This window comes from Schistocerca americana, chromosome 6 (assembly GCF_021461395.2).
Source record: "Schistocerca americana isolate TAMUIC-IGC-003095 chromosome 6, iqSchAmer2.1, whole genome shotgun sequence".
Classification (NCBI taxonomy): Eukaryota; Metazoa; Arthropoda; class Insecta; order Orthoptera; family Acrididae; genus Schistocerca; species Schistocerca americana.
The window spans coordinates 347,674,266-347,697,349 of NC_060124.1; the positions used below are offsets into that span (position 1 = coordinate 347,674,266).

The 23,084-nt window shown below is 44.1% G+C and overlaps 1 protein-coding gene across 1 annotated transcript in view; it reads right to left on the bottom strand.

The window, feature by feature from the left end:
• Positions 1-23,084, bottom strand: part of LOC124619729 — a 503,325-nt gene that overhangs the window by 350,271 nt on the left and 129,970 nt on the right. The window contains exon 3 of the mRNA XM_047146296.1: positions 2,067-2,084. Within this exon, the coding sequence (XP_047002252.1) occupies positions 2,067-2,084 (18 nt within the window). The remainder of the gene's footprint in view (positions 1-2,066; positions 2,085-23,084) is intronic.

Genomic DNA, 23,084 nt, shown 5'->3' on the forward strand with positions numbered 1-23,084 from the left:
TAAGAATGGTACTGAAAGACGAACGTGGTCTTTTTGAAGCAGCCGATTCGAGTGTGATAAGTTTCCCCAATAGAAAAAAAGAGGTTTTTTTTCTTTTTTGCACCGCTGTAAGGGATTGCGATTGGTGGTCTTCGCTGTGGGCAATATTGATGAACTCTGTTTGTTGCTATCAGCAGCCACGCTCTCTGTCAACAACATTATAATTTATGATTTCTTACCATTAGTTCCTCTGATCAAGTACTCTCCCCCCCCCCCCCCCCCATCCTCACCGATGTGTCACAGCGTGGATGAAGTCCCGTGGCCGAAGCGAGAGCTCGAAGAAAGCGGCTGGGACCTTCTTTTATTTTATAAAAGAGTGGCGCTCGTGAAGTGAGCCAGTGCACGTCCCGCTGCAGCGACGAGAGGGTTAAGGAATGTCGTGTGGGCCCTCCCCAGTGATAGGTCGCTCACAATGCGGCCATTGAGTTAACACGCGCCCGGCCACAGACACGGCCTGTCCCGTCCTGTTTCGTCCCGGATCCCAGGGACTCCCTCTACCTCGCCTGTCTGACGCCCACTGCTCGCAGTCGTAGCCAGCCTGGCAACCACTCCATGCGTACGCACTATTCCACTGAGAACTCAGAAGCACACACACGGTGACCGGACAGAACACTAAAGAGCACCCACACAGCAAATCTATAAATCGACTGTCAGTTATTCACACAAGCACCTCACGAGACTGAGGATACGGATCTGGACATTGCTGCATCATAAAAATCCGAGAATAGAACTGGCGACGCGACGCCGACCAGTAGACCACGGAGGTGATCATAAATTTCAAAACAGCTCGTTGGCTCAGCTTTCTTCAGCAAGCATAACATTTAAAAATTCTACGAATCTGTATGGAACACCTGTTCAAGCATACGTCCACCCAAAATATGTAGTTTACAGAAGACGTGGCATCTCCACAACAGCGTGGATACTTTCATGTCTGGCGAATTTGGAGTCGAATCTGAATTGAATAATGTAGCACTATTGTGTCCGTATGATGCACAGAATTGTGCTGCTGAAAAATAGCATAGCAAATTTAAACTTTTCTGAGATTGAGGTAAAATTCCTACTTAAGGAAGCAGTACTTGGAAACCACTTTCAAGTCTAAAGGCAACGTCGCTTTCACCAGAATAACGTGACTCGGTAGCTCGTTTCACATGTAGCAGATCCGCGAAGTGTCTCCCGTAAAAACCAAACACAAGTTTAAATTATCAGCAGAACCCTCGGCTACAGGTTCAATATTGTATTTGATTCATCACTTTACGTGTTCATTTAGTACCTGACACGTTAGTTTCGTTACTTATGGAGTGTAAACTGAAAGCCAACCGTGTAAACATATGAGAGCTGCACTGGAGTCCAGGTTTTGCACCAATCACAATTGAAAGTATGACTGTAGAGACAGGAACAAGATGGTTTATCATAACGAGCTTCTAAGAGCGTAGCTCGGTCCAAAATCTCGGCGAGTGAGGGTGTGTGCACGAGAATAGTGCGTCTATTTGGATGGCATTAGTGTAGGTAGGTTGCAAATTGATTCTGATAATTTTCCACGTGTAAGTATTCTATTTTATGACACAGCATGATATATAGAGCACCGAAATCTATTTTTGGTGCCTCTAAAAACAAACAATATTCATAAAATTCTTCCTGCAATTATTCACACGCTTTTCCTATCATCACATTAAAAACTTGAGGCATTCGATCTAAAATAAGAATATCAATCCCGGTGTGAATTGTATTACGGGAAAATAAAAAGCTTCGAAGAACCATTTACGTCACGTCTCTCTTACAGACCGTGCAGCAATCTAAAATTAGTGTTCGCTAAGATGTTGTGAAGAGTCTCGTGTACCTCTCATTATTGCCTATTATTTCTCCACACAAAACCGATTTACTTTGATTTCTAGCACATTTTTACACACACACACGCACACACACACACACACACACACACACACACACACACACACACACACACACATCCAAACGTCTACGCACACATCCGTACTGTAATGGACAAGTAATGTTTTTCCCTTACTAACCTTTATATAATTCCAGTGCTGCTGAGTTCGTTCGTGTGGATTTGGAAAGGCATGTAAAAAAAGAAGACACAGAAAGAAACAGCATTAGACAAGGCCACCACCGAAAGACATACAGTTCACCATACACTGAGCGCTGCAGCATCTTTCTCGGTGGATGTGAACGGCAGTAATGTAAATCATCATATCACAACTGGTCGCGGGGAAAAGGCCTACGGTATTACATTAACAAAATCGACGACTAACAAACTGCCTATGTGTCTCCATCCTCGCAACTTGTGCGGCATGAGTTTACGTCCCCAGGTAAGGGGTGTGTGATGCAACAATGTGACACTGGGGTAGCATTAAGTAATTTTTTCATATGTTAGTCTTGCAATTTAAGTACTAATGATTACTTAATGGCACTTATTGGCTTTGCAGTCTAGAAGTGTGTATAGAAATATTACCTATAGAAGCACGGCTGGGTTCCATAACTGTTGCTTTAATTGTATGGGGAAAAGGGGGGGGGGGAGGAGGAGTAGAATTACATGAAATCGTAAGGGACTTATGTAATTCTGTGGAATATGAACAAACTAAACATTTAAATTAACATCGTCGCTTAATATTACCTCAATCTGTTTAACAGTTGTAAGCTTAATAATACATGAAACAACTAGACGTATTAAACCCAAACCACCTGTTTGTTGAAACTCTTTAGTATGAACTTCCATTTCTACATAACAAGCTCCGAAATGTTGCTCACTACAGAAAAATGTAGGGGTGTCAATGTTTTATATTCGTATTCTTTCTTAATATTAGTGTCAAATCCGACTTCAGCTACTCTCTTCGGAGTGGTTCGTCCTCCATGAATAACTATAAATTCCAAAGAGAAGTTTTAACTTCACGTGGTCCTAGCGAAACAAACCAAAACCACACGGCCAAGCTTAGTAAAGAAAGAAACTAGTCGAGTCAGGCAACCATATTGCCAGACACTGTCGATACGTCGTGTACGACTCATCAGATTGCTTGGGAATCACGAGCGGTCAAAGATCGACCAATGCGATCTAATCCCAAACGTCCTACGGACAGGTCGCACGAACTACCTACGTGTTGCTACAATCAGTCGATCGGGTGTGGGGGGCCCTTAAGATCTAAGATTCCGCAAGCCGGTACACCCTGAAGTGTTTTCTCCGCAGTTACAAGCAGGCTTTGATTTCTTGCTTAGCCATGCGCAAGACAAACAGTGGTACAGACTCGGTGTAGTGCCAGACAAACGCGGCCCGCGAGGCTCAGCTCAAGAATGCCCTGTACAGCCGAACACGGTCAGCAGCGGTGGGCGGGAAACCGAAGTACGCGCGGATACAATAGTGCCGGCCTGGCTGAGTAACGAGCAAGTCCGGTTAAAGAGCCCACGGTGGTCCTGAGCCGACCACCGCGCGATGCCCACGCGCCGCCGCCCAGTCGTGCCGAATATGGAGCCGGCTTCGAGGACAGCAGCTCGACGTCGCTGCACTCCTCACAGCGAGTGCTGAGTGGAGGCCACTCGACAGCCGAAAGCAGCATTTCCGTGACACGTAACGCAAGACACGTGCTCACTTCGTCATCATAAGCGATACGGGGAAACGCCGAGTTGTCATAAATAATGTGTTTCAGAAGGGTAATAACATAATATGATATGATCCTTTGGGCTACTGGAATGGACATCACGGGATCAAGGATGAGGAACAGCAACTCAATAACGATGTACTTTTGCACATTCCGCTCTCTATCACGTCACGCATATTTGTATTTCACAGTGCCGCCGTTTACCTTCCTGCAAGCAACGGTTATACGCTTGCGGTGTGTGGCGGAGGGTATTTTGTGTGTCCCTACACTCCTTTCCCGTCCCAGTCGCGAATGGTTCGCGGAAGGAAAGATTGCAGGGGCTCGACTCAATCTAATTTTATATTAACAGTATTTTCGCGAGATATATGTAGGAGGAAGTAATATATTTGTTGACTCTCCTTGGAACGTCCGTTCTTGGATTTTTAACAGAAAACCACACCCAGATGCCATTCTTACAGCGTCTGCCACAGGAGTTGTCTGATCATCTCCGCGACGCTTTCGTGCCTACTAAATTAACCCGTAACCAAACATGCAGATTTTTTTAGTCTCTATATCCTCTATCAGTCCCATTTCATACGGGTCCTATAGTAACGAGCATTATCCAAGTATTGGTCGAAGGAGCGTTTCGTTCGCTACCTCCTTTGTTGCGCATACTCTTAGTTATTTTGCGGAACTAACTATCCTTTGATTCTTGTGGAATAGTGCAATCTTAAAATAATGGCTCTTTCTGCCTATTTATGTAAATATGTAAGTTTATGTTGTGAGTCAATTGCCACTACCTGCACCACGCATCGAACCTCTGCAGATCTTCCTGCAGTACAATTTCCTAGCGTAGTGATTTCTCTATACAACAGACCATCCGTGGAAATCCTCATGGAACTTCTGACGTGTCATTTATATGTAATGTGAAAAGTAAGGGCCTTTTAACTCTCTCGCTTGGGGTATGCGGGAAGTCACGCCTGAAGCCTTCTCTCCATTGAGAACGACATGCTGTGTTCTGTTAGCTGCAAACTTAATCAAATCGGATATTCCGTACGCTCTTATTTTGTTCATTAGGCGACAGGGCGGGACTGTCAAAAAGCAGTGCATCTAGCTGGGCGCCAGTATCCACCGCCTTCTGGGTCTCGTGGACAAACAGCGGGCAGTGTTTCACACGATCGTTGTTTTCACGTATCACATTCATTCCTACAGAGGTGGTCATCGGTTCCGCCACCTTATGTAATCAGTCAACATGTCTCTCGCTCTCGACTGCTTTCTGTGTTTTGCACGTATTTATCAAAATATTTTCAATATACAATATTACAAGTTTTATGATTTGCATTAGTATAGTTTACACAAAAGGACCAGGAAGTAAATGAAGATGACATGGGTGGTATGAAACTGGGAGAAAAATCAGACAAGGATCCAGAAAACCTAAGCCGAGACAAGTTCATAGAGTACATGACATTCCCTTGGAGTTACAAAGATCATTGAGAGAGCCAGCCACAAAAAAAAAAAACCTATTCCACCGGGTACGCAAGGTACCTTTGACATGCGAAGTATCCTCAGACTTCAAGAACAACGTAATAAGTAATGCAACACATTTTTTCTGAAAGTAGCTTGGTTTAATTCAGGATTCCAATACATTCTTTTGGCTGTAAATCTCCGTTCAATGCCACGGCCATATGCCACCTTACTGGGAGGGCCGCACGATACCACTCTACTGGTCGACGTCGCCGCCAGCGTCTTGCTGCATTAACAACCTCGTAACGCTCAAGCAGTTCAGCACAGATGGTCCTTCGCTGCTCTTAACGGTCCTCTTACGCATCGAGGAACCCGGAGGGCAAGCACCTTTGAGTGCCCCAATTGGTGGACAAGTGTGTCAGCACTAACAACCCTGACGTCCAGTTGTACAGCGAGGTGTTTGACTGTGATCCGTCGATCACCTCATATGAGTGCCTGCACGTTCCAATACTGCAGGAGTCTTCCGATCATGACAAACGACTCGCCGTGCTTTTGTTCACTGCTAGGCTTCCGTAGACCTTCTGGAAGGGCGATGCTCCGGTCTTCCACAAAAAGAAACTCAATGATCTCTGCTTGGAACGCACCTTCCTTAAAGACGCCATTTTGAAGGCTACGCATAGCGCCGCCACCTACCGACACATAGTGTGAAGGGGGAATATTCCGCGATATACAACAACAAATTCTGCATTTTTTCGAAAAAATGCGTCGCATTACTTATTTAACGTCCCCCATAATAATTTAAATTCCAAAGACAGCTGACAGGTATGAATATTAGCGAACCATTAGTTTAATAAAATCATTATTGTAATATATTAAGATGAATTATTTACATAAAAAGGGGACAACTTGTAAAAGTCGAGCTCTGAGATCAGTTTCAGTTTTAGATAAACGTAGGAACACGCGAAGCCATACGGACCATATCACTTAGATTGGAACAGAGGTTACAGAAAGGCAACTCTACATCAATAGCATTTGCAGATCTAGAGAAAGCTTTTGAAATGTTGATTGGAATGTAGTCTTTTAAATTGCGAACGTAGGTGGGATAAAAAAAAGGGCGTGAATAATTACGCAGAGTTGTACAGAAATCAAACTGCAGAGTCGGAGGACGTCGAAGTAACTCAGAGGGATGTGAGGTAAGATTATGGCCTCTCCTCGATATAATTCAATTGTATGTGGAGCGAGCAGTAAGGAAATCATGGAGTAATTTGGAATGGTAGAACAAATAAAAACTTTTAGGTTTGCCAACGACAGTGTAATTCTGTCAGAGACGGCAAAGGACTTTGAAGAGCAGTTGAATGGAATGGATAATGACCTGAAAAGAGGTTATAAGGTGAACATCAATAAAAGTAAAACAAGGGTAACTGAATGTAGTCGAATTAAAACAGCTGACTCTGACAGAATTAGATTAAGATATGAAAAACTAAAAGTAGTACACAGGTTTTGGTATTTGGGCACAAAACAATTGATGATGGCCAAAGTAGAGAGGATATAAAATGTAGACTGGCAATAGCAAGAAAAGCATTTCTGAAATAGAGGAATTCGCTAATATCGAATATAAATTTATATGTAAGGTAGTCTCCTTCCATGGTATGTGTCTGGACTGTAGCCTAGTTCGTATGGAAACGTGAGTGATAAGCAATTTTGACACTAAGAGAATATAAGTTCTTGAAATGTAGTGCTAAGAATAATGCTGAAGATGAGATGTGTAGTTGGAATAACTAATAAGGGGGTAGAATGTAACTGAGGGAAAAGAAATTTATGGTATAACTTGACTAAAAGAAGGGGTTGGTTGGTAGGGTAGTTCTGAAGCATCAATAAATCAATTTGGTATTGGAGCAAGGATGTGGGGGGGTGGGGCAAAAGTTTTCGAGGGAGACCAAGCAGTTTCAAAAAGGTGTAGGTTTGGAGAGGAGGCGGCTTGCGCAGGATAGACCAGCTGAAGAGCTGTATCAAACCAGTTTTGGGATTGTAGAAGACGAGGACGACGACAAAGACAACCACCACCACTACGATGGCGACTATCATAGATATGAACTAGACGTGTACAGCTTCTTTTATTCGGTACCAGAAGTCTGGTTATTAGAGTGGCAAGAATATTACAATGCTGTAAATCAAACTCAGTACCATGCATTAACACGGAGCGTGTGAAACGTATCGACAACGGAACAGCCTTGTTGTTGCTGCCACGACTGCATATGGCTAAACGATAACACCGCCCACTCCCACGCTCAACTGTCAATCACTTCGTTATTTTGATCTAAGTACACAGCTAGAATTACGGTTGTTTACGGCCGAAGTTCCGTCAGCAGCCAGGACGACGTCCAGAGAGCCCCAGCACGGATTCCAAAACGCGATCGCGGCGAGAACCCTACCGTCACGGCGCCTGGTGCTAACACGCGCCTGCGCACAATCACAAATTGGGGTCAAGCCGTGCCCGCGACCGCTTCCGCCGTCCAGACGGAAACCTGGTGACGCAATCGGTCTCGGCCAGCGCGCCGCGATTGGCGCTCGTTGCCCGTAATGCGAGGTGTCCGCAGCCGTGACGTCATTGGCCGGTGACATCACGCCCATTACCTCCTGGGCGCGTCCTGTCTGCAAAACTGGACGGTGACCGCCGGGTGTCGCCCACGATCTAACCAACCCGATCCTCGTTCGGAGAAGTGTCTGTCTGGGAGCGCTCGACGTAGGCTGCTGGGCACAGAATAGACAGCTGCCGTGTCTTTAAATTTCAATTGCGCCTTCGCTTCCAGGGACGACGGGCGGATAATACTCCATTTTAATTAAAACCTGTACTTCTGTCAAATATAGGGTGTGGCAACAAAATTTGCTCATTTCAGCGTTCAGAGTGAAACAAAGTATATTGTTATGTTGCTGCACTGTTATGTTGCTGCACACTCAGATTAAAATTATACAACTTTGAGAACATAAAACAATCTTTGATCGCAATTGATTTTTTTTCTTTCAGTTTACGACTTGTTCCGATGTATAGAGCGTCAGATATGTCGGTTATTCTAATCTATTGCAATATAAAAAAAATTGACTATGCTGACGGTAACTTTACACTACAGGTGAACTGCACTTATCAGGTTATTATTTTACATCTTTTGGTGGTACCAATCTTTGCTACTAGTTTAGAGTAATAGCCATACCTGATGATAATTATAATACCGTTTTTATTTTGTGGCCAGTTTTATGCAGTCCACAAGATTTATACATCGAATTACTGTGTCCTTCATTGTGGCCGGCCGAGGTGGCCGAGCGGTTCTGGGCGCTACAGTCTGGAACCGCGCGACCGCTACGGTTGCAGATTCGAATCCTGCCTCGGGCATGGATGTGTGTGATGTTCTTAGGTTATTTAGGTTTAAGTAGTTCTAAGTTCTAGGGGACTGATGACCTCAGAAGTTAAGTCCCATAGTACTCAGAGCCATTTGAACCTTCATTGCGATTAGTTACATCTCATAAAAAAATTTGTGTTAGCGAACGAAAAATTTGAATTGTGACGCTACAAAAGAATGCTGAAGATTACACAGGTAGAACAGATAACTTCTGAGGCACTTAATCGAATTACGAAGAAAGGAATTTTATGGCACAAATTGGCAAAAAGGAAGGATCGATTGATATGACACTTAATGGGGTGTTAAGGAATTTTCAATTTGGTAACAGCGGGACGTCTGGGGTTAAAAATTGTAAAGGGAGAGCACGGCTTCACTACAGTTAAGCAGGTCGAAAGGGGCGTAGGTTGCAGTAGTTATGAAGAGGTGAAGAGGTGAAGAGTCATGCACGGGAAAGACTAGCAGGGAGAGCTGCATGAAACCAGTTTTCAGAGTGAAGGTAACGATAAGAAAAATAAGAACAGCAACAGAACGGCCCTTATTGTCAACACACATTTACTCTAATTCTGAATTTCCACCAGACTTTTTCAAGCAATGGGTATGCGGGCCATTGTTTAGCTAATGTTCTCCTCTAAGTGTGCAAGGGTCTCTACGCGATCGGTGTAAACCTCATCGAGATCAGGCGCCCAGGGAACTTCCGCCCCACCACCACCACCACCACCACCACCACCACCACAAAAAAAAAACCCGCATTGGAGTTCCCGCTGCGTGCGCGATGGTCCTATCGTCGTGAAATCAGACACTTCCAACATAAATTTGTGCAAGACTGGCCAAAAAATAAGTCCTCAATAGCGCTGAAAAGTAGCCAAGGTTTCAAATTTCCTGGGCGCTCGTTATCTTCAGGAAAAGTAAGGACTAATGAAACCTATTATCGACAATGGACACCAAGAAGTTACACGTTCTGAACGAAGGCTCCTCTCGTTAAGTTTTCTGGGTCTGTTAGAAATCCAGAGAGGCATGTTTCGTTTATTCACGCATCCACTCCGATTACAGCGCGAATCTTCACTAAAGAACACCAATGTGTCATGGGGCAACTTTCCATGCAATTCGTACGCCATTTTGCCGGACACAGAGTTATAGCAGCACAGGCAACTTGTATGGGTGTGAATGGAACTAATCATGTAGAATGTGCTTCACAGAACGATCAGTTAGTCGTAAGGCCGCTGCATGATTGCATGCCGAGAGCCGAAGAGATCACAATGACTGCTTTACTGTTTCGTTATTCTGTGGTGAGTCACGGGCCGCAGCAGCCGCATTGTTGTTCTCTTCATTTTTCCAGTCGCCATGAACATGTTCACACACGAAACAACTGATTGCTGGCCAGGCACAGGAATTCGGGCGGGTATATTTAAGTCTGCACGAAATGCGAACTGCGCTGTTCGGCTACCATCAGACGAATGCCGGGATTTTTCTTGAGTAAGCGGAGACCGATTCATCGTCCGTCCATAAATGTAACGATAAAAACGAATGTAGACTCTCGAGTTTAAAGAACTGTCGAGAAGCAGGTCATTAGGGACTGAGAACAAGTTCGGATTGAAGAAGGATGATAAAAGAATAGACCATACCTTTTCGAACGAACCATGCCGGCATTTGAGGCGAGTTGGGATACTCACGGAAAATCTAAATCTGGATGTCCAGTAGGGTATCTGAGCCGTCCTGCCACATGCGAGTCCAGTGTCTGATTACCGCATCATCTCGCTGGGTTTGTAGCGTTGATGCCGACTCTAAGCTACAATCCCTCTAAGACACAATATTACTCTTTAGCTGTTGCTGTCACTACTCCTCCTTTGATTTTTTTTACCTTTTGCGTATTCCAATTGACAACTCATTATTGTGTTTCATATTTTGTCGGAAGAGTATGTCCACTGTTCTTTCCTCGTCCATATCTTCTAACTGTTACAATCCTGTGTTTCTGTTCATACAACGGCATCTCAGTATGCAAATGAAAGAACAATATAGACGCGAAATAGCTGTCTCACACCATTTTTTATGTGGAGGTCTTTCATTTTAGTACTTCTACTGTCCGATGCTGAGATTGTTGTAATAAACGTTCTGTTTTCCTACACCACCTCAACCTCATATGAAGCAACGGTTTTAAGCGACGCTATGCGTCAGGGGGGAATGTGGACTACTTGCGGTGGACAGCCAGCCACAACCGGCGGCGTGCCACGGCGCTTGCCTTTTTCGGTGTGCGCAGTACTATTCTCGCTGCTCTGTCGCGTAACTGCAACCGCGGTCGCGCAATCTTTCCGGTAAATCTCTCGCCAGCGGGGAAAGCATCCGGCGAACCTGTTGTACGAGTGACTGAAGTCATCCAGCGCGAGACGAAATTACTCAGCACGCTCACCGTCACCGCGAGTTGTCGGTCAGTCCCACAATAGTGACAGCTCATCGCCACATGCAGCCCGGCTGCTGGGCTTTTATGAAAGCAGGGATGATCGCTAGGCCGCCTACCATAAGAGTTGCAACAATTCGACTACTCCGAAATGCAACTGATGTTCAGATCTCAAAGTAAAAATAAAACTTTATTAAGTATCTATTCAAGCAGACAAAATAGCTCGAAATCTGGTAGAATTTTAAGAACGTTAAATAATTTATATCCCTGTTTCTTTACTTAAATACATATTCATTAATGTTTATTTTTATAGATAAATCTGAAGATGATCATTAAGTGATCGTAACTAATTATTTGCGGCAACGTGCAACTGGGACTGTTAGAATAAATATGTTTAAAAACATAAACTACTTCATCGAAACTATGTAATTTTTTTAGTTTTTTTTAAACACATTTTCATCTATTTCCCGTCTATAACATTTATTACACTAACATCTCGAGAGTTAGTAGAGAATTTTGCTGCGGGATAATGTATTTATATTCTTCAGTCTTTATTTTACTTATCTCAGATACCTTTCTCGCTTAAGTGTTGGATTTACTAATAAATACAGTTACTGCGGATGACTGGACCACTAGAAGAATAAAGACGTACCAATAACGATTTGGAAGGGAAAATATTTAATTAGCTACTCAAACAAAATCTTGACTGCCGCCTCGGAGTAGCAAGTAACTAGAGCTGTCCCAAACCAATAGCTAATTTAATCTCCGCCGTGGTTTACTTGGTGGTGTCATACTGGAAGCGGTACGTCATTACCAACCTAAGAACTTTGTTCAATGTTCCCCAACCAGTTACAGGAGAAATCAGCATTTTTCCATGTATACATATCGTCGTCAGAGATGAGTAAGTTACTGAAGGAAAAATCCTGGCACCATGAGCTGATTTCTGAATCTTTAGATCTGTAGTGAGAGTGAAACATTTCGTACCACTGATATAATTTAACAATAATTTCTACTGGTCCTTTTTATTCACTAAATGTGTTTCATCGGAACTGTAGGAGAAAACTATTTTACAACCTGGGTGAAATGGACATAGCCTAATCGGAATTTTTATTACGTTTCAACCATAACGAAAGAGCTATTGGAAAGTGTGTAATCTCTTATATCTAAAGCAACCGTGCGTGAAATGAGAAACGAAGTTTTTCCCGACTTAAGGTTTTTTTAAAATATTAAGCACATTAGGCATAGAAAAATTAAGGTGATTAGTCCTTTTCCAAAATTCCCATTTTCGTTTTATTAGTTAGTCCTTCAGCGTTTTTTACGTTCTTTGCCATAATGTTTGAACGGCTCCTTAGCTCAACCGTCTGCACCATGGCTAGATGTAGTTCTGACGGAAGTCTTTGTCACCTAGCTGACAAACAGTCGCTAATCAAATATGGATACACTCATTCTCTTAACACAACAAGAAGGAATGCGGTTGCTCGGCTGCGAAGCTAATTACCTTTACGACGGACACTGCTTATTAGGAGAACTGCAAGACTGTCTAATTGGGAACGTGCATCACTACATGCGACCAATTTGAGTAGCTGATGATCGCTGGACGTTTAAATTCTCCCTAGCGCCTGAGTGGTCCGTGGTGAAAATTAGCGCTCTAATTTCGAAGAAAACAGTTCCGTATTTCAATAAAATCAACATCATGAATGCGAAGCAATTAAATAAATAATTTTAAATTTCTGACAGAAAACAGTTGGTTCTTTCCGACGACACAGATCTTTATGTGAAAATAGTTTAACAACGCTCGTTCAACAATTTCTATGCGACGCTGACACGTTAATACTGTCAAATGGGATTTGAATTTTACTTTTTTTTCCTCTCTCTAAGTGCCAGTGGTACTATGGACTACAATTTTTGCCAGGGCTCTCTGTTTCCGTGGAGACAAATAATTCTGAAATTTGTTTCTTAATTGTAACATTGGCCATGTTCAGGTAAAACAGATAAAAGACTGACGATTGTCCATGACGGTAGGTGTCTATCAGCATCCTTTGGAAAGAAAATTTCCGAAAGTTCTGGCAAGAAGCGGTACTTAAGGCTGCTATTAACGGGAGCACGAAAGGGCCTGTGGAAAGGTCAGGATAGCGTTCCTAAGACTGACTGGAGAGCTGAATGTCAAAACAAATTCGTAGAGCGTTTGTGGAGCTGACCAAAAGAGCACTCGTCCGACAGTCCTGGCGAGGGTCATCGAGGGTCATCGTGGGCTCTCTGGTACTTTTTGCCGATGATACAAGTATAGCTATCACACCCGACAGACAAGAATTAATTGGTTAAATCGCAAATGATGTAAGTAAGTGGGTAATTTCCCAACCTCCACAAAAAAAAAAAAAATATATGAGTGTCATGTAATATTTTGTCTAATGTAATATCTTGTATAGGCACCTTTTATTAACCTGACACGTTCCACATCATTACGAAGTGTCGTATTCTAATCTAATCTAATCTAGAGCGAAACTGGTGTTGCAAGAGTAGGTCGAGAGCGAGTGTCCTCACTGATCAGTACAGTTGTTCTGCTAGTACGGATATGTTTGAAAGTACGTTCCCGCACGCGGGCGTGGAGTTCAGCTCGTCATTTGCCGGTTTTCTAGGTCCGCTCGGTCAGGTCTAAGAGAAGACAAATTCCGTTTGTTCCCGTGGAAACTTTTAAGTGCCGTGCTTTTGTTTCAGTCGTGGTCCTTTTTCGCATTAGAAATTTGTTTATGGTGGACATTACCGGCGGAAGTTGCTAGCTATCATCTGAGGACGGAGTAGTGACTCTTTGGGGTGCTCTCTCTGCAATCCAGTGGTCAGATCTGAAAGTAGCTGATTTGCTATGAGCCATTTATTAGCGATATAGGATTAGTAATTTATCACGATGTATTCAGAGCAATTCTGCGGTGCAGTACGTCGCGTGAACTGTCTCGCGCTGCTCACATCGCCAAGGATGCTTTGATTCCAGCCGTGGTCGCGATTGGGACGTAACGGGACACCATTGTCTTCTGTTCTTTCGCAATGAGTATGGTAGTTTCTTAAGACAAGTAATATCTCCGGGTATCTATAGGAACCACCACCAGAGTGCAGCCCAGAGCAGCTCATTACGTATTCGAGGAATTGGACTGGCCCGCCGGCTCCTATCAGTGTAGCCTTGTCCGTTTTTTTACAGACAGAGGCAGCTTCCCGCGGCGCCAGGCGAGCCCCGCCCACCCTTCCCCGGCATAAACAAGGAGCGCCGCTAAATAAAGCGAGGCGGCCACCCTGCGCGTTACACAATGCGCCCGTATATTCAGAAAGGGCACAGCCGGGAAAGGACGCTTTCTCTCTCTCTCTCTCTCTCTCTCTCTCTCTCTCTCTCTCGCTACCCACACACCACTGGTGCTGGATATTTTCAAGCCCACGCGACAAACTTTAAACAGAACCGCAGACGCCAGCTTCCAGTCACGGTTGTCAAAAACCCTGCGACATCGTAGATACAAGGTTACTCCCCACTTAACAGTCACGAATTCTGTTCCAGTCACCATTTAATCACTGATTCACTGGGCTGAAATCAGTGCAAAGGAAGGGCGTCGTCAATCTCAAGTGATTTACTAGGCCAAGTCCTATCTGAGAAAGCATGTCGATGTTTTCCTCTGTGATCTTCAAGTAGATGTGGGAAGACCAACTGTAACTTGGAATCCAAAACTCAATAGAACTTGGCCTTTTTTCTTCACGTATCCACTACAAAGCCAGGGCTGAATTTTTTAATGCTAACTGAGGGACAGTTTTTGAGTACAAAGATGTCGAACAACAAAATTTTTTATTTGTAGTGTTCAAACACACGTTCAGGCAGCAAATAAAATTCTACAGATTGCTTTTGCATGCTCTCAACCATTTTTCATGGACCACACATGGAAGAAAGGTTAGGTAGTGTTTGGTGGCAATGAGGAGCAGAGTATACCTCGCTATATTAACGACCTGTACGTCGAAAGAGGTCTAATTATACTGATACGACGCCTCCTTTGACAGGTTCTGAGCAGTCTCAAGTAATACTAATATACAATCAGCAACGAAATCACAGATACGGGTGAATGAATGAATGAAGTTTGAAAACTACTATCTGAGCAGAAAATAGGCTTGCCTAAATCCAAATACTTTCGTCAGACTGAGTGGAAGTTGGCACCGATCCAACATTCCGCAGATTGTGCATGCGAACACTGGCCTGAACGTTGGTATTGTGGGTTTCAGGACATTAGCACCATACGCCTCTGACTACTTAGTTCTTTCTTCTATTCCAGTTACGTATTTGAGTGCCTAAGCAACAACCTAATTAAAAATGATCTGGTACGTTACGCAGCGCTATCCTTACGACAAAATGGCCGCATTCACCAGAACAGATTCGGAGAAGCGACAAAATGCTGAAATACGCATGACCAGAAAAGCGTTTCAGTTGCTACTCGTGCAAACGAGACTATTTCGATTACTTTCCTTTTTCTGTTGTTTTACAAAAACATATGTTCAAGAAGCATTTACAACATCTACAGAATATGATTCTTTCTCAAACTACCAATCTACGCGTCAGCGGTAACCAGTAGGGTCCATCCGAAATGGCACAGACCTGACAAGCACGATAAACTTGCTCATACTCATTAACATTGTAACCATTCTTACAATATTAGCATTCTAAGAGAGAGTTTTTCACGAAATGTAAAGACGAACGTTTAGTCATTGCATGTAAAAACGTTACAAGTTTGCATGACGATTTTGAACATGCGATAAATTAGTGAATAAATAAACCTTAATCTAAAGTGAAAATTTACAATTAAAACGGCATAACGAAAAAATGAAGAAAAAGAAAAATCCATCTACTACGCCATCCCGTTCGGCGTAAATCCACTTATACTGGTACAGCGTAAGCATGATGCTAGTCCTCACTTCTAAACACTGCAGTGGTTTACTGGGCACGGTCGTGTTGGAGGTGATGTGCCGTTGCTTACGCAGCCATTTACAGGTGGCCTAACAGTGTAAAGTGGCCTTCGAATTACGGTACAATTCGGCATTTTTTTACATTAATCAACACTGCCAGAGGGGAAAGGGAGATCAACAACTAATAAAAATGCCAGGACTGATCCCTTTTGATTCCTTCTTGTGTATCAAGTACACGAACTGATGCGTGAACTTTGAGACTCGAACCACAAACATTATGGAGCTGCTGACAGTCAATCTACATCTGTGGCCCAGTAGTACCCTCGTAAGTCGATGTGGTGCACCTTCTGTGCTAACAGTAAGCAGTTAATGGAACAGCGACTTGGGTGCGGCATTAGAATTGACTGACAGTTTACAATACTGTCTGGCAACTACCCACTACAAACGGTCACAACGACTGGAGCCAAGGGTAGGACAGGACAGAGGAATACACAAGTCGCGAGCGGCTAGCCTGGGCCGCATCATATTTAGCAGAGTCAACTCGCCCCTGTGCTCTCACCGATCGGCTTCTGCCGCATACCAAATAAATAAGTGCAGCAACCAATGCCACGATTAGTTGACAGTAGCGGCGCTGGTGTCAACGTTGACACTTAAGGCTGGCTATGTCAGCATTAATTTGCCAAAGCAGAAGAACTTCTGCAACATACAGTAGATTCTTGTAGGATGGCCCTTAAGATAATTATCTGAAGCCATCCCTCACGAAAACACAGAAAGACACCCAATATACATAATGTCTGTATTATGTGAAATGCTTCTATGAAGTTGCATGATACATCTACACTAGGCGCCGGCCGGTGTGGCCGTGCGGTTCTATGCGCTTCAGTCTGGAACCGCGTGATCGCTACGGTCGCAGGTTCGAATCCTGCCTCGGGCATGGATGTGCGTGCTGTCCTTAGGTTAGTTAGGTTTAAGTAGTTCTAAGTTCTAGGGGACTGATGACCACAGATGTTAAGTACCATAGTGCTCAGAGCCATTTGAACCATTTTTCTACACTAGGATGGCCACCTTACCGTGCATGGCGGAGGGCACTTCTGGTATTTTACCACTACCCCCTACCACTCCTCCCAATTTCCATTCCCATTCGAGAATAGCGCGTGGGAAGAATGGTTGTCCATAAAGCTCCATACGAGCTCGAATTTCCCTCACTTTCTCGTTGTGATCATTTTGTGAGACGTATGTAGGGCGAAGCAAAATGTTTCCTAACTCTTCTGGTATTTTCTCGTATTTAGCTTTTAGAGTTGTGAATGCCAAATTGTTGCAAGATATTTAATCCCCCCGCCCCCTTCATAAATGGTTCTTAAAGACAAAATCTTTCTGTTTAACAATTTCTATTTGTTTTTATGCTGTTTGCATGTCCTGACATTGAATCGCATGTCGTCTACATACTTAAGCGATCTATTCCAACATTTTCTCCTTCCTACTTCATTGGACCATCACTTTTAACCACTCGTTTTAATTTTCTCCTTCTTGGATTATTTTTTCTAAGGCACGACAATGGGCAGAGTTCATCGCTTTGTTTCACGCCCGTTATACTCTCGTTTACCATAGTAACAAATAACTGACGAGGGTGAGAATTAAGGGGCCTTTTGATCACACTGAGTGGAATCCACTTCCGAAGTAGTAAGTCTCCCTCATCTGATCCAGTATGACTGTCCCATGTCTCCTCCCTGAAGCTCCGTAGCGATTTATCCCGGCTTTCAAATTTCCTTAATCCTAATTCTCCTCTCAGTCTCTATCCTAGGCTTTCAAGTGCATCCTAATTTCAGGCGCAACTGCCCCTCTCACTCGTTTTAAATGCATTCTACCCTTGTTCGGTACTTCAGGATCGTATATAACCATGATAGATGACTGTGAGAAACGATTTCTCGTTTTTTTTTTAAATATCCCCCCTGTAAATAGTTTTTATACTTAGATCAAAGCTCATAGCCCAAGGGATAATCCGAGCACTACGACAGAAGTACTCGTGTTATTCATGTGCATTTAGGTCAGCCTCAGGCCTTCTGGACGAGGATTTGCCGTGCCTCGAAGGGTGACGTGAGGCTGGAGAACAGGAGGCTTTGTGGGCCGCCGGCAGTTTGCGGAGAACAGCCCTTTTGTGCAGTATGTCAAGGCCCCAGCCTTCCCAGCCGGGCTCTCGCCGGCTTTCTACGCGGCCAGCGCGCCTCCGCTACTGTCGAGCGGGTGTCCGCCCCGGCTGCCTGCAGGCGCTCTGTAGATCACTCAACGCGATGGCTTGCTTCTCCTGACTCGAGGGCGCCCATAACTGGGGGGAAGAGGGGCACGTCCCCCCCCCCTCTCACCCTAACTCTAACGGAAGGAAAAAAATTATACAGTGTAGTCAGCTGTTTTTCTTTCAAGAAAATGCTTTAAAAAGCGGTGTTACGCAGATTTTTAATAGGGTCCAAACTGGAACGTTTTTGTATCTACTTCAAGTTGCCATTCGTCTTCCAAAATACCAAAAATACTCCATACCCCCAGATGTACCGCCCCTCCCCCCCCCGCCCCCACACAAAAACTATCGTGGGGTGCCATTGCTCCGGCTGCTAGCATTGCTGTGAGCAGTGCCCCATGCGGATTTCAAGACAAAAAGCTTCAAGTACTAGGTACGACAATATTCGCATCTACACAGCTGCGAAATGTTATTATAAGGCCGCATTCGTGATTTCAAAATACGATAAGATGGCAGGAAATTCGCCAAAACCAACAACACCGAATCCCGCGAAGTAAGAATTCCAAATCGTTAAAAGATGGAAAACCATGCGATTCGATAGGTGAGCGTGCATATTTCAGAGATGCAGTTGGTGGTTATAAAATGTGCCAGCTGCCGAATGTTTTTACTATCCCAGCTGTAGTGGCTTAACATGATGACTGTGACAAGTCATTCTATTGATGCTGACTTTATTCCCACTAATTTCCATATTTTATTACACTGGTAGAATTTCATATCTGGTAAACATTTTCACAGTGCGGGAAAGAGGAGACTACTACGCCCAAACAGAGAATTCTGGAAATTAAGATCGCGCTTTGTCGTTCCAATTCTTCGTAATGCTTACAAAATTCTAGGATCTCTTGCATTTCCCAGAAATGGGATTTGCCGATTGTATCTGGCGATTACTTTTACTTTTGTGAAGCACACGAGACCGCTTTCATGGTCAAAATTTATCTTCTTAAATGTACAGAGTGCAGAGTCAACACCTTCATCCAGTACGATCAGCCATTCTCTGTATGGACAAGTTCAGTGGCTTTAATACGAGAAATAACATTTCTCTGCGATTGATTTATAGATAACTAATTAACTATGTTAGGTAAGTCTTCGTGTTGCGGGAGAATGCATTCAACTCAATATGGAACCACTATGGAACATCAGTGTCAAGGTTCTGCTACATTTTTTATTTCCAAAAAGGCTCGAGATACAAGACTCAAAAGCGATGGCATTATTGAGCCAAGTAGGCTGATCAGTCAGTAATGAGTGCGTTGAAACACACGTTAGTAATCTGAGACAGTCGCGGGCATCAAACGCGAAAAATGAATGTTGTAGCATCTCCTGCCTTTATCTCACCGCCAATGCTACAGTTCTGATGTACAGTGTCCCATGTACCTTGACCAAGCCAAACAACACTTCGTCCATAAGTAAAATAAAATATGTATCAAGCAAATGTTGCTTAGCTACCTGGTGGACATAAACTAGCTTGAATGCCTTTCTCGTAACTTTGTTCATTACGAAAATACAAAGAGTAATACTTCTCTTTTTCAATGACACCCTATATTTGTTTCATTCGGTAACCACTTCCTCTGGTAAAGAACTTCTGAAAAACTAATCACGATGTATGATTGAAGTAACCCAAGTTGCTTAAATATGCGACTGCAGTCTTTCTCGGTGTATCACCCAAGTGGTGGCGTCGTCTTATCGCTACGTTTCAATGAGCTTCGTACCCATCATCTTCTGGCGATGATGGGTACGAAACTCATTGAAACGTTGCGACACGACGACGCCACCACTTGGCTGATAACCCGAGAAGAATTCATCATGTTGCTTAATGTTCTCCCCCCTCGTGGTAGCTAAACAAACGTGCTATATAGTTTCATTTGGTTCTGGACTAAACGTTGTTTGGGGTTGTCAAGATAAATGGGACAGCCTCTAAGAAAGAGCAGCAAGCCCACCAAGAACTGCACGCCTTATTCCTTTTGGTAACGACGAAATACTTCTAATAAGGTACTCTCTTTCTTGCTTTGAATGCATTTCATGTGGCGAGTTTGTACCAAAGGTCCAGACGACTGATTACAAATTATTAAAATTCAAAGCATCGTGTGTTTATAACAGAAGTTATGGAGAACATTAGACACAGATAGAGCGATAGTTGAACTGGGCAAGCACAGAATTTGGGGTAAGCTTGCTGAAAGAGCCATATCGTTTGGTGGTCCCACTATGATTTACGTTCATTTCTCATTCTCAATACTGTCACCGTTCGTAGTGCAGCTATACTTCGCACTGCGGGAGGGCAATCGGCAGCAACAAAAGTTCTTCGACCTTCACACCTCAAGACAAGGATGATTTAATCGAGAAGCGCGGACGGCAATTCCGTGAAAAGGAATATTAAGTTGCCATATCTCCGTTCCTTTTTTACGGAACTGTGTCCATCATTATTTCTCCCTTCACGAGAATTCAAATTGTCTACTTCTAATCAAGGGCGACGACACTTCGACGCCCATGGTGAACAAATCTCCAAAGTATCAGGCTATTCCTAAGTTGCGAGTAGTTTTCAAACTGAATTTTAGTTTGAACAACACGATTTGTGTTGTGGTTCTGTTTCAGGCGTTGCGTATCTTTCCACAAGCTATGAACCAGACTGCCCTGCCAGAAATTTGGGGACAGCAGCAGCGCAATGGGAAATACGAACCAACGTGCAACCCGGCACCTTCCCCGTAAGTAAGCCTTTGCCCTTTGACATCTCACCTCCACCAGACAGACCACAGGGCCAGATGGCCGCATGACAGACCACAGGGCCAGATGGCCGCAGCACGTGCTAGCTACACACACACACACACACACACACACACACACACACACACACAGAGGCCGTAGCTGCAGACTTCCGGCGTTGCAGACGGTAACCACAGCGGGAAGCCCGCGTGGCCCAGAGCGGCACGCGGCCAGCTTCCGGTTACGAAACCGTCGTGCTCGCCTGGACGACTAGATAGCTGGCGCCAGTCTGCGCTTTTCCCTGGTCATGGCGGCACTCCCATCCTGCGATGCCGCCAAATCCCGACACGCTGCTGCCTGCTCCATCGCTCGCTCTCTCTGTTCTCCACGAATTACGTGATGACTGCATCTTCAACTGCTCTAGAAACTACTGACATTTCCCCATGAATTACGTGATGACTGCATCTTCAACTGCTCTAGAAACTACTGACATTTCCAAGTCCCCCTCCCTTCGCCCGCCATACCGTTGCCTTTAGTGAAAGGTGTAAAGGTGTCTACAGAAAACTCTGCAGACCGAAACCCTAGCCAAGGAGGAAGTGTCTGGGGGGAACAGTTTAAGACACACGACTCGTACATGAAGGGATCACACTTAAATCCCCACTGGGCCATCCCGATTTGTTTTCCTTCCGTGGATATCGACACTCTTGTTCAAATTAGCTGTCATTTTTTTAAATAATTTATTTCGGCATCAGACCTATCGAATGACTCGAGGCTAAAAAGAACAACAAAGAAATTTTACAAGACAGCCACTGTTTCCATGAAGGGGCCCTCGCAGGGGACGTATTGCTCTCTGCGAAGCACGAGATGTGGTGTCCGTCGTAGTTGCCGCATGCTTTGAAACGATCTGCTACATCTCACACAGCGTGTTCCTGATCTTGATTTGCGTACGCGGCGCTCTCCCGCGCGGATGTCAGCTGCATCTGGCGCGCAAATAACACAGTTTGTTTACGAAACTGGACGCGTGTAAAATAGCTGCGTTAACTCTAATAGCTACCGTCGAAGAAGAAAGGAATCAGCCAGCGACATACGACAAAGAACTGCTAAGCAAACACAGGGGAACGAGGATCGAAACAAGCAGACGACATTCGGTCGAAACGAACAGGCCGGCCGAGGTGGCCGAGCGGTTCTAGGCGCTTCAGTCTGGAACCGCGTGACCGCTTCGGTCGCAGGTTCGAATCCTGCATCGGGCATGGATGTGTGTGATGTCCTTAGGTTAGTTAGGTTTGAGTAGTTCTGAATTCTAGGGGACTGATGACCTCAGATGTTAAGTACCACAGTGCTCAGAGCCATTTGAACCATTTTTGTGTTATGGCACTGAAACGGCACACTTTTGTACGATGGATGAAATAGTACGAAATCTATCAAAAACGAGAAACTTTAACTAGCGATGTGTAATTTCCCGTTATTTTATTATAACAAATCGTACCAAATGACGCGTATTCAAAATATCCTCAACGAGCCGGTACTTTGAAACGCCTTGTATTCAAAGCAGACGTTTTATGAAATCCATCACTTATACAGAGTTTAACTCCATATAACCTAATCCAATATATAGTCTCAAGTTCTGCCCGTCATGTAAAACCCATGTTGCATCTCATTGGTGAAGTTCCTCTCCACGTAACAAAAACCAACTAGGCAGATCTTTCCTCTCAGTTTTCGCGATGGAGTGGAACGTGAAATTCCACACTGTGACGTCATGAAACCTTACCAGTTCCTCGTCCACGAACGCTTTCACATCCAATGAGACGACGCCTTCAGGCAGTGTGCCTCGTCAGCTGGCATCTGACAGAGAGCGGGCCGCCAGCTACAAATCGATTGCAGCTTGGCACTGCCAACTTCACTAAATTCCGCCGTGCAAACCACTGCGAGTCCCAGTGCTCATGTGGGAAACTATTCCGTACGTGAAACTTTCGCCTATTTCAAGAGAGAACGTATCCGATCCAAACTAAAATTAAAAATAGATTTTAGACGTACTTAAGACATTATAGAGAACAGCTTCCAGTCACCACGGCAGCGAGAGAAAATAAGGCTGCGAGACAATTCTTTATGAATTTCTCAATGTATGCACTACCTACGATTTCAGGTGAAGGCGCCGGAATGAGGAGACTGCATGGAAACTGTAATGTACTTAGTAGAGGGATTATTTTCGGGTATAAAGCAGCGTGAAATAATATTTATACATACGTATTCTGCAGTCTCCGCTACAATGCACAGTGGAGGAAAAATGACTATCTATATGA